We start from the raw sequence: 15,639 nt of genomic DNA on the forward strand, positions 1-15,639 counted from the left end.
GTAGCTTTGGTGTTCTCGTGTGCCTTTTTTCCAATACAATCTTTGAAAACATACTGGTCATGTCCGTGTTGGCAATGCCCATGTTACGATGTATGTTCTAACTTGTATTGATTCTTCCACGCATTTGACGGTACGGAAATTCCCATTTCCACGTGACATGAATTCAGTGAAGTATCAAAACATTTATCACAATCAGCCCGTGAAAGTGTGGATTTCATTACTCGAAGAAATTTACATGAAATCCCCCCTCGAAAGATGAGCGGTGGTATATTACCCAGACAGACAGGCTTACAATCAACTCCGTATCATTAATCTACAGTGACACGGTGGGCCTCCTGCCTTTCTATTGCCGTCAACTTGAATTGACGGAAAAATCGATATCACATTGTGCAGTCTCAACAAGCCCGCAAAGTAGACGAACGTCCCTAAATATTTCCCAGATCAGATAATGAAAAGTTCCGTTATCTCCTGGCACACAGTGGCAGGTGCTTATTCAATTATTGTCAGGCGCTAGGCGACCAAAGCCGGCATCAACCAGACAGTGGCTCTCTCCAAAACAGAGCAGATCCTTGACTTCTTCTGATTGGCGTCGTTAAAGGAGTTGGCTGTCAGAAAACGGAAGCCAATCTGAATTCTAGAAAAAGATAACGATCTGCTACTTCAACCTCTGGAGAATAAAGTAGCAGCACTATAAGAGAGGGTGTGCCGGTGATGCGGTCTGGGAGTTCTATTACGGAGAAAAAGCATAATGCGAAAGCGCCATTGGTTTGCCTCATGTCCGGCCATGAATGATGATGTTATAAGTTTAATGATGATTATAATAAGTTTATTGCTAATCTTTGCCCAATGGTTACTTGCAAGTAACAGGGAAGATGCGGGAAAAAACGGTGAAGAATATTACATGTGACTACTCTAGTTTAACCCTCATCCGACCGTATGGGGTCCGTTTGGACCCCAGGCGTGTTTTAATGTGTACCATATCAACATTTTTCGTCGGAGAAAAAAATCCTTCCATGAGTTTGTTCATGTACATGTCTTACAACTCCTGAAATTTTCTTACCGGGATTGGCCGATTTTTGCGGAAGTTATACTCTAAAGTGTGCGTGTTGTCCGCTGGGGACCCCAGTGATTTCGCATTGTTTATTACGTAATTTGAAAGAAATTCCTCATAACACCCAAACGGTATAATATATCCTCACCAAATTTGCAGGGAGCGATGTTCACGTAAAGTTTGATAATTTCTGTAAATCTAGTGACGTTATGACGTAATATGACGTACTTATGACGTCATCGATGTGATTTTATAGGCTAAATAGGAAAGTCCCGTAATATCGAAAGGTATCAAACAAAATAGAGTGTATTATTGATTTTAAGGTATGCCAAGGCATACAACGTCAATGGCGATTACGTTGACGTCAAAATAACGTCATAGAATGAAGTCATGTGTTGTTAGCGATCCCTGGGATCCGCCAGCTTGGATCGGCCATTTTGATTTTCCATTTTTTTCCATTTATGACCCCAAATCACAAAAGAAAGAGACTGGCAACATTAATATGAATGTTACTGGTTAAGAAAATACCAGGTAGTGACGAATTTGAAGGCAAAAAACCTGTTTATACCTAAAATACTCATCTTGTCCGCCATGTTGGATTTTGAGCGATTACGTCATCGAATTAGCATAACTTATGAATAATAAATCATGAAAGTTACATCTAATTACATATGATGTTATACATGTTGGAAAACTAGTGTGGTTGAGCAAGAAAACCTGAGAAATATCATTGTTCTTTAAAAAATAGTGACTTTTTGCATAAAATGCCTGTCAGAAACCCGTTGCCATGGCAACAGGAAAAATGATAAACTTAAACTATTATCATAGAATTGTTGCCAACTAAATTTTAGGAAAAGTCACCAACCTAGGTATTCCTATCATACGTCGTTTGGTAGTTATACGATGCCAAAGTTGGCGCGGGCACTTTTAGTCCCCCCAGTCTAGATAGGGTTAAAGGAAAATGCGGGTTCTCCTCATTTTCTGCATAGATTATGATAATGAGCATTACTCATCAACACCAAAACTTGTCAAAATCTTCTCCATAGATTATTGAAACAGGATATGCACAATAACTACAATAAGATCCACCAGAAATATATTTAGGGGGCAAAGCAAAATGGGGTCCGTTTGGACCCCATACGGCCAGATTCGTCGCAAAAAAGTGTCGGTCGGACAGGGTTAAATGCTGACAATAGATTTTAATTCAGATGATGACTTCTTTTTCTGAACAAGAATTGATAGAATTATGGAATGTTTCCGATAGCGAAATTATCTTGTGGTAAAGCAGAGACAGCGATAAAATCTGGTGTAAATGGCCAGTAAGTGGCCATATTTTACCCCAGCTTGCTTGTCAGATATGCAGAGACTCTGCCAAACCCCGAGGGCTACCTAATAACGCTTAGTCCGGGTACTGATCGGTGACTGTTTCCCAGGCCATCGTGCAGTGGCATGCTTAGCCCCAATCCTACGAGATGTTCAACCGACGCCAGCCTTATCTCTGGAGGTCCTACTAATAGTCGCTCTAACCAAGCATGCCCATTTCAGGGCCACCTTACATTGCTCCTTTCAAGCCCTGCAAAGTGCTTCTCCTACCGCCGAGCCAACTGGGCCTCATCAGATAGTCCGACGAGAGTCCAGGCGAAAACGCTCTCGTATTGAACGTATCTCTGTGTTAGTATTCCGTGCTACAACACCGTAAGTGGAAGGTTAGTTTCGCGTGGGCATAACCGTTTGATATTGATCTTGCCATGCATATTTCCCTCACCATTCAATATCGACTCGCACGTGAAACGACCCCAGGCAGTTGTTAAATCCAATGGAAATGGTTAACGTATCACACACGGGCTTTGAAGGTCGTTCATAACTGCTCCCCACTGCGGCACTTCGGAGTAGAAGAGGTTAGGAAAGGTTTGTGATTTGGAGACAACTTTACTGCCTATGCCGGGACACTGATGTTTACTGTATGTAAATCAGTTTTACATGTTGAAGGAAATGCTTACTGGTTTTGCCACACAATACCTTCAACCGTGTCTAGAATCTAGTAAACTTGGATATATCTGTTTAAGCTCTCAGCTGATGAGTTGATATAGAAATGAGTTGATATTACCAATATAGAAATCACCAGAAATGTGGCATCAACACGGCATTAAGCTGTTACACTTCAAGCTTACCTGTGACTTGGACATGATATGATCTTAGAATGCAAAACCCGCTGAGTGAAAAGAATCACCAGAAGAAAAGTCTGATAGCCTTAAGCGGGAAACTATTGCTCACCAAGCAACCTTATTGATGTCGAGTTTGCAAGGTTATTTTTCAGAACGTGCAGCCGTTATCTTTAAAATCATTTCTGCTACGAGGTCGACAATCCGCCGTTGGCTATCGCAGACTCATCTAGCCGTGGGACAATTGTGTTTAATCCGAGATTCTCAGTTATGTGTCGCCCCTGGAGCACGATTCCAGGTTATAAACTATCCTTGGTGAGGGGCCAGAATCCATCTGTAAGAGAATATTGGATCTGGTGGACACAAGATCGTTACCAGCGGCTGGGAGTCTGTCGATATTTTTCATTACCCGACCTTCAACGTGACTGGGGGTTTATTGGTAGTTTCAGTCAATATGAAAGGTGAAAATACGCTCCATAGTCATACACGGGATTCTTGGCGTGCATTTTCTGATCCTGCTTTTGAGGATGTTACCATTATCGTGCGTCCTTTTGTTGGGTGCTGGAGGATCGCCTGTGTTGCATGTCTACAAGGATGTCAATCATGACAATGGTGACAACATCACCAATATCTCTGGTTGATGTACAAAATTATTGCAGTATCTTCGGCCTCACAGAGACGGGTACCCTTCCCGTATCGTCATCAAAAGTATCAATAATGTCATCCTCATTCCTAAGTAAGATCAGCCGTGATGTCGCCAACAATTATAAAGTGCAAAAGATCATCCTAAGGCTGTAACTGTCTAGCGAACATCAACGCCAAGGGCAAAGATGTCAGTAGCTTCTCTGGCCTTTTATGGTGCTGCGAAATTAGGGATCGAGTTGAAAGAGTGATAGTTGTTCAACACGATGGCAGTTTGGAATATAGTTGGTTGTCTTACGGATGAGATTCGGAGAACGACGTTCAGATTCAAGTGCTCCTCCGTAAAAGTCATCGATCGAAGAAAATCAATAGCACCGTGTCTGGATTTACCTATTTTGTACGATTTTTGATGACCAATGGTCTCTTATTAGACAGTCCGCCGAAACCATCGTTTTCTGGACCATGGGGAGCAGTCGCTACCTTACGTATCCCAGAGCTGGGATTATCTACATGGTAAGAGGTGTGGCATCACAAGCCTGGATTTGGCATTCGTCTTTCTCTAGATGATCATTAATGACTGATGATACTTTAAAAGCCGTTGTCTGGATTTGCCATTTTACGTGCGCTGGTCAATAGTTAGACATTCCTCTTACGATAAGTCTCCGGATTTGCCATCTTTGTATAGCGGCCAATAGCTGGCACCTTTGATAATGCCTGATGCCGTTTCAATCAATTGTTGATGCCTCTGACCTTTGATAACCCGGTCTGTGGATTCATGGTTTACTGCTTTCAGCAAATGAGTTACGTCCTACGAAAACTTGTCCTTCAGCCTCCCTTTGGTCTGTCGCTAATGGCCGTTGATGAAAGTCGGAGACGGTGTGTTCCGGACAGTGCTTTACTGGTGAATGGCCAATAATAACACCTTCCGTTGCAGAAACATTTGCTACGATGTGGTTATTGCTTAATGACTGTACCTAAGCCGTCCTTCGGATACCCAATTTCCCGAGACGTTGTCGAAAACTGGCTACCGTTAATAAGATTGGGCCCCCGGAATCGGTATCACCGGGGCATTGACCAATGAGAGACGAGTCTCTGATAAGACTGGTTTCCGGATTCACAATCTTCTTGGCAACTGTAAGAAAGGTGGACTGACTGATTACCTCGATAGGATGCTGCGTTTCCATGGCGACGCCCCATGATTCATGACCCTTAATGATTCCCTCCTGGAAACGATCTGACGAACAAAACAATTCATTTTCCGATCCAATCTGCGCGTTAAGCTTAACCTTCAGTAGAGCAGTGGTTTTCTTCGATCAATACTTGAAAACCCGATCGATGTTCTCAGGAAGCGCTGTAGCGGACGCCTCTGGGGCGGAAGAAAGAAAAGACAGGATGATACCTGGTGTCTAGGCATTCTTCCCGCAAACCCATTTTCAATCTTAAAGAAGATTTAAAGGATTTCGCTTCACTTACATCGATATAGGTAGGCTTAGACTCCGCGCGGGAGACTTGACGGCGGTATGAAAGTTGCTACTTCACATTGATGGCTGTTCCGGGCACTGGTAGTTTCAATCATGAGTTGATTGTTTTTATAGGCCATAAATCATTGAATGAACAGCAACAAGAAGGTCTCTTTCGATGCTGCCTCACCCGTATCCATAGCTATGCATATATTTCTTGGGCTAAGGTTTAAATATGCCGATCAACATTTGATTTTATGCCCTTACTGTTTAGATGCAGAAAGGCAGTTTTTTTTTTAGTTTAATAAAGATAGCAGGGATGGAAACTATCAATCTTGTCTCTCCCCGTCAATTTTAGCTGATACGCCCCGAACACAAAATCTTAAATGCGGCACACCACTATGTATACACAGTACACCATACTTCAGAAGGTGATATTTTCTCGAGTAGAATGAAGATATTCAAAATGTCTTTTTAAAGATTGAAAGGCAGCACATCACTACGTACATGTATATCCACATACTTCAAAAGGTAAAATTTTCTCGACAGTAGGTAAGCATACTAAAAATGTTTCTGTTCACTTCCAGCCTTTACCGTGAGGTTCAACGGCGTGCTGCTGTTGTTAGGTTATTACGCCGTGATCGTCGTGAGCGTGTGCATCGCCGTCACCTTCCTGTTCCTCATCATCCTCATCGTGTGGTGTGTGCGCAGGTCAGGCAGCACTCATTTACTGCTTACAGTAGTGTTATTACTGAACATCAGGTCAAAGTCAACACTCAATCTTAACTAGACATATTACCAATGTAGTGATACGAGTTGATTTAATGATGAACCTTCGTGCTATTCTTAGTCCAGTAACTTAAAGATAACTCTAACAAACAATTGTTACGTGTATTGAAAACTGCAAGCGTACCGAAGTTGATTGTTTCTATTGCCAATCGTATTACCTTGAGCGCAATCGCAGTTTCATTGTAATGGATAGTGTTCCTACAGATCTCAAGGATATTAAAGTTTTCCAAACCGATAGCCTAACATTATGTGTCAATTTTTCAACTGCAATATTCTGGAGTAAAAATGCCTAAAGAATCTGTAGTCACTACACGCCACCTAATGCATTATTTTGTTTTCATAGGAGAAAAGCAGGGAAAGATGACTACGGAGAGATGCCGGGACCAAACGACCCCGAAAGCCAAAGCAAACAGAACATCGCCTACCTTACCCCCTCCCAGTCAGGGGGGTCCCAGGGATACCCCCTTCAGCCGATCAAGCTGACGCAGCCGATGTACACCTCCTACAGCTCCAGCCCCTCCCAGGCCAACAACCCGAACCAGCCGCCCAACTACACGGTGGCGGGGTCCCCGTCTGTCGCCCAGAGACCCATGCCGCCCCAGGCGCCAGAAGTTCCGGGCTTCTCCTCACAGGAGGGACTGGTCAACAAGGAGTACCCCCCTCCCAACGTCCCCCTCAACGTTCCCCACGACTTCCCACAGGGCGACAAACACGTCCCTGATGACTACCCCCCTAACGACGACCCCCCACAGACGTACCCTGACCACGGAGGGCATCCCAGCATGTACCCCCCTGAACCACCGGGGGGTTCTCCGGGGTACCCCCGTCATCAGTCTACACCCCCTGACTACCCCCCTAACACTGTGACCAAGTAGCACGACTAAATATCGAGAAATCTTTGGTCTTTTCAACTGGTTTCCCCTTTTTACTGGCCTGGTAGTTTGACTTACATTTGTGCATGTGCTTCATTAGAGATTCACTCGGGATATTTTGTTTTGTCGCTATCATCATCACTTGTTGAAAGCCTCTTTGCAGTATTACCTTCACAACTTGACTTTGATCAGGTTTTGACCAGTGATCTCTGTCTGCATGTAAAAGGCGATGAAATGTTGAAACCAAAAAGACTCCACATCCATTCCCAGGTTCCAGGTTTGTTTATCGCTGTTATGTAGTAGTAGGTAGCACCATATGACTATGATATGTCGGTATTTACACGGGCCAACATAAGTAGACAACACGAGCTGAAACTTGCAAACAGAGGTAATTGGTAGAACACGTTGATAAGGTGAAACTGCAAAGAGGGACATTCTTAGTTCATCCAATCCTTGCCATGCACGAAGCAGATAATTTGATTTTCTTGACTCATCCAATCATAACGTTGCCCAAGGTACAGCTCCAAATGCATGTATATAGTACGGTCTTGGGCGAAGTTCTAAGGATGTGATAGGCAGAAACATCACGATGGACAAACATCGGGCTGAGTACATTAAGAAGCGTACGAAAATCATGTTGATTACAAAAATTATACCGTCTCTTGACCAATGTTCACAGAATTATGAAATACATTAACTACTAGACATATTGAGCCTTTAACCTGATATTTTCTGAGCCCCCCCCCCCCTCTACAAGATGAATGTTTAGGTCATAGTTCATGGAAGGATGTCTACGTGACTAACAAAATAAGAAGAACTGGTGTACTGCAAAGCGGTAGTACTACGCAGAATTTCTTTTACACTATCAGTCATTAAAGAATATTTTGGAGTGAGCGTGAAAACTTAAAAAAACAATAGTTGGAGTTTTGTTTCAGTGTTTTACAAACTAAATTTGATATGATTGACATTTTGTCACAGAAACCGATGTCTTACTACAATTGACCGATGATGTGGATGGTGTGAAGCTATTCACTACATGTGACTTTAATGTTGAGAGACAAGTTGAAGATATGCTATCCATATTCTTTTTTGTTAAGAGAATTTCTGCCGATCTTAACAGCGTCATCGAGATACAAAACAATGTTTGGTATCGAATGTAGACGTCAAGATAGGCTTCTCCCCTATGAATATTCATGAGCAATGGCTGTCTTACCCTCCACGAGTCTCGTATCATTCTCTCTGTGACATACACGTCAGGTTCTAATTTCCCCGAATATTTTGTGGAGTATCATATTCTCTCACGTTAACCCAGTTTCGAATGAGCACGCTCGTAAGAGACTTTTGTTTTCATCAAGTACGGTGCCAGGATTTGATGAAAGCGCTATTGATGCAATGTTATAGCGCCGTCTAGCGATGTTTGTATGAACCCCAGAAACTAAACACTTGAATCTTATGACACAAAATGATGTCGATGAAGGGATCGTTGTACAGAACAAGCTTTTCTTCTTGAAGACTGTGATGCCCTGATGTGTTCAACGTTGTAAAATACTCGTTAATGACTCGTTTACGACAGATTAAGGGTTCGACTCATTTTGCTATAGAAGGTTGCTGCCTGAAAGCGTACTTCCACCACAGATGACCCGTGAATGTAGTCATGACAGATGGCAAATAGCGCCACCTTCTATGTGCATTTTCAATTAGGCAATCCAACCATTCCGTTGTAAGGATAGATGTGGAACTTTGTACTGTCTACTCCGAGCAACCAGAAGCTAAGGTGTAAGTATAGGTCAACAATAACGTTTCTAAACCAGCCAGGGTGTACATAGGCAAGACTCTTTTTACTCTAAGGTATATCCATATTTTATACTAATAAGTGTCGAGTGGTTGTTGTCAGTCAGGTAGTTGTATCTTGATGTTTTAGTGGTTTAAGTGCCAAACGTACTGTATGGATCACGCGATCACATGTCTGATATCTACAGATCAAAATTACATACACGTTTGACTGAGGCTATTGACATGATCATCCTGTCAGCAGTAGAAAAATTACATTGTTGACAGGATCATCCTGTCAGCAGTAGAAAAAGTCATACACATTTTCTACTTACAGACCAAATGGCTATAGTGTCATGGCTACGTTAGAAGGACTTTGTATGTGGAATTGTAACGTTAACGGCCAAAACATGTCGCAGCCATTTTTTATCCAATGAGAAATGATGTTGTTCAGGCTTGCATCTTTTTGCTGCTAATAACATCATGCTCATCTGAAATGTGGAATGAAATTCAATGGCTCTTGACCACACGCCAGCATGAAAGGTCACGTGATCTAGCACTATCAAGATCTCTTAAAATACTTACCGGTTTTGGACAAGCTGCATACCTTCCTTGGGGATCCTTGTAAAATGCAGTAAAATCTGTGAAAACTAACACTTAACGCTGTTGTGTATAGGTAGAATGGCTGAAGTCATGAAAATGAATGAATAACTGTTTTTTGTATACAATCTACAACTCGAACCAGTGGTATGTCAGTTGTGCATAACCCACGACACAAACCCAGACAGAGTTACATACACCACACTGTCTTCCATGATCCAAGAGACCGTTTGCTGTCGGTACTTGTTAGAAAAAACGTGACATTTGTTCTAACAGACCTACATGTACAACATGGGGATTTTTGTAAGGGTTACTGATGTCGACATGGTGTGATTATGACTCTATCAATAGAAGGACAATAAATATCTGTTCAAAAGTAATTGTGCATTTCCTTGATTTGTGGTTTGTTGTTTATTCCTTCTACTCTTTCTGATCTCGTTTGGAATAGTGAGAGTTCGAACTACCTTACAAATTGTAAACTTTTCGTGTTAACCGAACTCCAGAAATTTGACCGGACATGACCAAATTCTTTCTTTCTCTACTTTATTGAAACGTATGTCCGAATCAATGACTGAATTGGGCCATCGTGCAGCCAAATGAATTATGCAAGAGACAATTTCTGAAGGCATTCACATCGTATGTATGAGATATTTGTCCTTTTTCTGCTAAAAGTATAAAGGAGTTGTTGTCTTTACCAGTACATGCATGTTCCCTCGTTTCTGTCCAATGATAAGGTTTAAATCAGTTCTTTGTATAGGACACAGTGGTTGACGTCCGGAGCCATTCACAAATGGTTAGCGTTGTTGTCAGCTTAGAGAGAGAGAGAAAGGGATAGTTCTAAGGAGTAAGCTTCTAAATCCATACCTACGTAATCGACACATAACGGGTCGCCATGCCTACTGATGCATGAATGATAGTCGTTTGTGGTATAATAGATTCTTATCTTGTCATAATAACACCTGTCCCCATAAGGGTGGAGTGACCATTCCAACAGGCAGTATTCATACGTTTCTGCTCAGCTACCTACACCAAAAGTTGCAGCAATGCATTAGCAAACTCATGTAACGAAACGTTCAATCGACGAAAATCTGCTGGTATGTTCTAATGATACAACAAGGGGCGCCTTTTGTCGTGCAAACTGATCTCTTGTACGTGGCATACAACATCTTCACCTACCCGCGGAGTACTTGGTTGGAGGGCGGTAAGACGGCATGGCCCCAGCCGCCTGTGTTGTGATGCTTCTCCTGGTGTCGGGCCTGTGTGTCGCTGCGCTGAGGTACGATACCGAGGAGGAGGGGCTACTGGCCGTGGAGAAACAGGCTGAGGGGGAAGCCGTGAAGAACAGGCGGCTACATCTGCACTGGATTAACACCCACTACCAGGTAGGTCTGTTGGTGATGCTTCATAACAAATGTTATCCGCATTCAAATTATAGACTATGAGAATATACTACTAACGTTATGAATTATATCAGAGTCGTTATACAACAACAGAAGAAAAGTCATTCTAATCTATCAATCAACAACAGCCAAAAAGCAGATTTAACAACAAATGAAATAAAATCAACATAATGACAATATCTTGCACCTGTTACATGTTTTTTTATTTTTTTTTATTTTTTATAGCACGGCATTCAACCGAAACTATAATTACAACTTTGTCAATTCTCTCAAATTTTCAAAGTCATTCTCAAGCAATAGAGCTCACAGATGATTTCATTTCTTATGAAAATTTTCACATTTTGTCGTTCTTTCTTTCTACACTCTTGTCGTACTCTCCAGGTAAGCCACTCAACCCAATGTGCCCAACTCTGTCGCCTTACCCCGGACTGCAAATCCTACCAATACCGCCAGGAGGACAAACGCTGTGAAATCAACAATGCAACAATGAGAGAGCACCCTTCAGACGCCAAAATCGAGAATGGGTGGAGCTACTACCGACGTCAGGCAATTGCATTTTTTGTAAGTCATATTCAAGTGGCATAGTGTTGAATACAATCGCTTTGATATTGGCGTGACCTATTTAATGTTTGCTAATCTATTATTAAAAACAGTTGGCTTAGGGTAGCAATTTCGCTTAATCTACACAAGCTTTGTCAATGATATATCCTATTTTTCAAACTCCCAACAGGGCATTTGGAATCCCTGTAACAAAGGGGGCGACCCCTGTCGGAACGGAGGGATCTGCACCTCTCTCCTTCTGAAGACGCCGCAGACCGTCCCGAACCACTGCCGTCCAATCTGCGTCTGTCCGGATGGTTTCCATGGAGACGACTGTGAGATAGACGTACGACGTAAAGGTGAGGGACTAATTACATGTTATCAAGTCGCATGGAAGCATTGACGATTCATCATCTAAAGCACAGCTTGTTCAATGCTTCCTCGATATCGATGATTCAGCGCATCCACCTAAGTCCACGCGACGCTATAGACCGATCCCAAAGCCACGCCCCCTGTTCGATTTCGAACACCTCCGTCAAAAACAGGGTTTGACGGACCAAACATGGCCGCCGCGCTAGCTTGAAAATAATGCCACTGACTTCGGTTTAGCTTTTGTGGCACTGAAACCCTTTCAGAGCGGGCCGAATAAGAATGCTATGTCTTCTTTGTTGAATGCTGTATCCGCCGTATTGACTGAATGCATAACAGCTGCATGGTATTTGGTAACTAACATTTAAAATGCATCCTTTCACTTCCCTGTTGACTTTCAAGTTAACCAATTTCACACACCAGTAACTGAAGATACGAAACTCTGCGCTAGCGGACTTTGTAGTAGTCAGTATGTGGTACACAAGCTTCCTCTCCTTGAGTGCCCGAATAGAACAGGGGGTTCTATGGGTCTTCTATTTGTTCGATATGGTGTTCGACAGGATCGGTCTATTGTACCGTGGTGCGCTATAATTATTAGCATCTACACCTATCACATAATAAGACTATGACTTATAATCTGACATAAATGTCAAGGTTATGAGAGACGGGGAACCAGTCTAGTCATATCTAGAACGGGACATTTTCCATAGATCATTGTTAAAAATCTATTGGAAAGATATTCAAGCTTTCTCATCAGATTCGTTTGAAATTGAATTGAAACTGTATTTGTTAAAACCTTTTACGCTATGAATACAGCATTACTGTTAGTAGAGTAATTCATAGCGAGATGATATAACTTTCGTGCACAATATGTAAACGTATGTTTTATTAAAAGACCTTCCTAATTTGTTGTTGATATTGATACACTTAAAAACCCTTTACTTTCTTTTAGATAACCCACTTGAATGGAAGCAGCATGGGTCGTCTTTCTTCAAGGTCGTGACGGACGAAGTGAAGACGTACACGGAGGCGCGGGCTGCCTGTGCCGAGGAGGGGGCTATGCTTGCCGTAGTGAAGGATCAAGAGACTCACGACTTCATCGTTTCTCTCAGAAACACGCAAGCGCAAAATGCCAAGATCTGGATAGGGTTGAACGACATTGACAACGAAGGCAGTTTCATATGGGAGGACGGCAGTTCAATCTGTGGATTCAACCAATGGCTTACATCGCAGCCTAACAATAACAACAATAATCAAGATTGTGTTGGAATACAGAATTTGTGGAACGATGTCAATTGCAACGTTGGACGAGGCTACGTCTGTCAGAAAAGTGAGATGCCCCTCCCCCCAAAAAAAAATCTTTTTCTTTTATCATGAATAAATTATTAAGGCGCTTGTTAATCTGGCAAGTATTTATTGATAACTTCACTTGTTGAATTGTAATGTGTATTTTAGGAATTTGAAATAACAACATATGTAATGTTTACCTATGAAGGATGATAGAAAATACATGTACATGTCCTTCAAAGATTGTTTTTGTTATAATCAGGAATGTTTCGTAATCAAAATACTTTAAGCTAGTAGTTAATTGTGTTGGTAGAATGAGCCTGTCTAATCCTGAATATATGAACATACCCACTATCCTGTCACAGGAGTGTACGAATGGTACCGAGTGAAGGTGATTGGTTCATCGGGAACTCCCTGGGGTGACGACGCCCTGTACCATGCCGCCAGGACACTTGACGACAACCCGGAGACATACTGGAATCCGGTCCGCTTGGAACAGCACTTCAACAACTGGTTCATCATCTACGACATCGAGGACACCCGCACGCTGTCTAAGATCAGTCTGACGAACTACGGAGACACAATTCACGACGTCAAGGCGTTCAAACTGCAGACGTCAGTCAGCTGCGAGCTGCCCGCCTGGACGGACGTCCTGACGGTCACTGATGTGGCAGGCGGTACCAACACCACGCAGGAGTTTACCGGGTTCAATGGGGACTCTCGGTACTGGAGGGTGGTCATCACGGAGACGCACTCAGGCTGGCCACCCTTCCTGGTGGAGACGGGTTTTCCAGAAGTACCGACAGGTGATTATTTCATTTAACCTGTACCCTTCACTACTCAGGTTTGGCATTACGTATATGTTGCAAAGGTTTAAAATGATCTGTTGATTTAAAGGCACAGTAATACTTATATATCTATGCATTATCTAAGAGTGTATTGCTGATGAATGATATAGTCCTACGTTTTTATCCCAGTGAAAAGTTACCATACCTGCCAGGCCATTGCTACAAAGAGTGGAGGTGAGGTGAGGAACCCACTGTACCCAAAGGTACGAGACTACATTGTACATGTAGTTATACAGTTTTGCTGCCCATTTTCATATACTATTAGTTGCTGGCACATTGACATTGTGTATAAGAGAAACTTTCGGAAATAGCTTTTATCTCTATCTTTTATCTTTAAGTTAGTTTGTCTCGTTGATATGGCTTCTCTGTCACATCACATTTCTGGTACATCGTGTATGAGGCAAACTTTCAGAAATAGCTTTTGTCTTTAAAGTCCCAACGTCCCGTTATTTTCCCAGCGGTCCTCCTTCTCCTGCGAGGCTTTGGTGACCGTTCAAGGCCAACAGCTGGTGGAGCTGACATTCGGCAGCCCGTTCTCCGTTGAACATCATCCAGAATGCCGCTTTGACTACGTGGAGGTCAGAGAAGCTTTTCACCTGTGCTCTTCTCCGTATTTTGTTCAGTGAATCGGCCCTCTTTTTGCTCCCTCATCATTTTATTTTGAATATTAGATATACAAAAAAATATTCTCTATGAAAATAGACCCCACTAAGCCAGTGAGCTTCAAAAGAAAATAATCATAAAGAGCAGGGAACGTAGGTTGAAGAAAGCATGTAGACACCTACCATCTGAAGTGGCCGTCAGGACGGAAAACATATCAAGCTTTCCTTTATCATGACTTTGATTCATGAATAGGGGACAGACCTTCGATCCTGTTCTGAGCAAATGAATAATGTGGCGTGTTCTCTTTGTAGAAAATCTTGTCTTCTTTTCCTAGCTGTTTGACTATGTAGGTGACAAGTGGGAGAGTATAGCGAAGTTTTGTGGCCGCTCCCGGCCTGGTGACGTCATCCGTTCCCGTGGAAACGCAGTGAAGGTCGTGTTTCACGCAGACGACAGCATCCCTTCTTCGTTCTCTCTTTCCTGGCAGCCAATATATGCATATGGTAAGTGCAAAATGCAGTTCGAAGGTTTCTATGGCATGACTTATTCCCTGCATCGAAATGAATTAAGTAAACAGGATGAAGATTTTCAATTTTTACCTGCTAGAAAGTGCTGTGGAAATTCCAAGCTCTCTTCATATATTTTCAGCGGGATCGGACAGCACAGGCGTGGAAGGCTGCAGCGCCCTCTATGTGACAGGTAAGAGATTACATCTGAAGGATTTTAGAATTGAAATGTCAACATCTAAGAATGATTTTATCTACCGTTATTCAGTAAACCTTTTCATCTCTTCCTTGAAGTTCTGAACATCCTGATGCTACGATAGGGCCTAGATGTCGAGTTTGACTATGCCCGTGACACTCAAAGAGCGCCATCTCGAACCTGAAATATGATCAACTAGTTAGGACAATGTGATTGTCCGTGTCGTTAGAATAAAGCAAAAAAGCTGAATGCCTCAATTGTCAATACACGATTTATGTTGATGCGTTTTAGTATTCATTTCATAGCTTGCGACTCACCCTTGGGAATGGAGTCAGGAGCCATCCCGGACGCTAACATCTCAGCGTCGTCTCAACATTCCAGTGGAGGATGCAGGATTGTCGACGGTCGGCTGAACAGGGCTGCGTATAATGGCTGGTGTGCTCTTCATAACCTCCGCGGTCAGTGGTTACAGGTGCGTACAGGGCATCATTAACGTTACACTCTTTCACGTTCCAAGCTGGGAAATAATGGTGATGACCTCCAA

The 15,639-nt window shown here is 42.6% G+C and overlaps 1 protein-coding gene across 1 annotated transcript in view; it reads left to right on the forward strand.

The window, feature by feature from the left end:
- Positions 1-9,726, forward strand: part of LOC136432656 (uncharacterized) — a 47,512-nt gene extending 37,786 nt beyond the window's left edge. Inside the window, exons 4-5 of the mRNA XM_066424098.1 lie at positions 5,903-6,026; positions 6,448-9,726. Coding sequence (XP_066280195.1) covers positions 5,903-6,026; positions 6,448-6,979 — 656 coding nt within the window. The 3' untranslated portion in view covers positions 6,980-9,726. The remainder of the gene's footprint in view (positions 1-5,902; positions 6,027-6,447) is intronic.
- The last annotated feature ends 5,913 nt before the right edge of the window (positions 9,727-15,639 follow it).

This window comes from Branchiostoma lanceolatum, chromosome 1 (assembly GCF_035083965.1).
Source record: "Branchiostoma lanceolatum isolate klBraLanc5 chromosome 1, klBraLanc5.hap2, whole genome shotgun sequence".
Taxonomy (NCBI): Eukaryota; Metazoa; Chordata; class Leptocardii; order Amphioxiformes; family Branchiostomatidae; genus Branchiostoma; species Branchiostoma lanceolatum.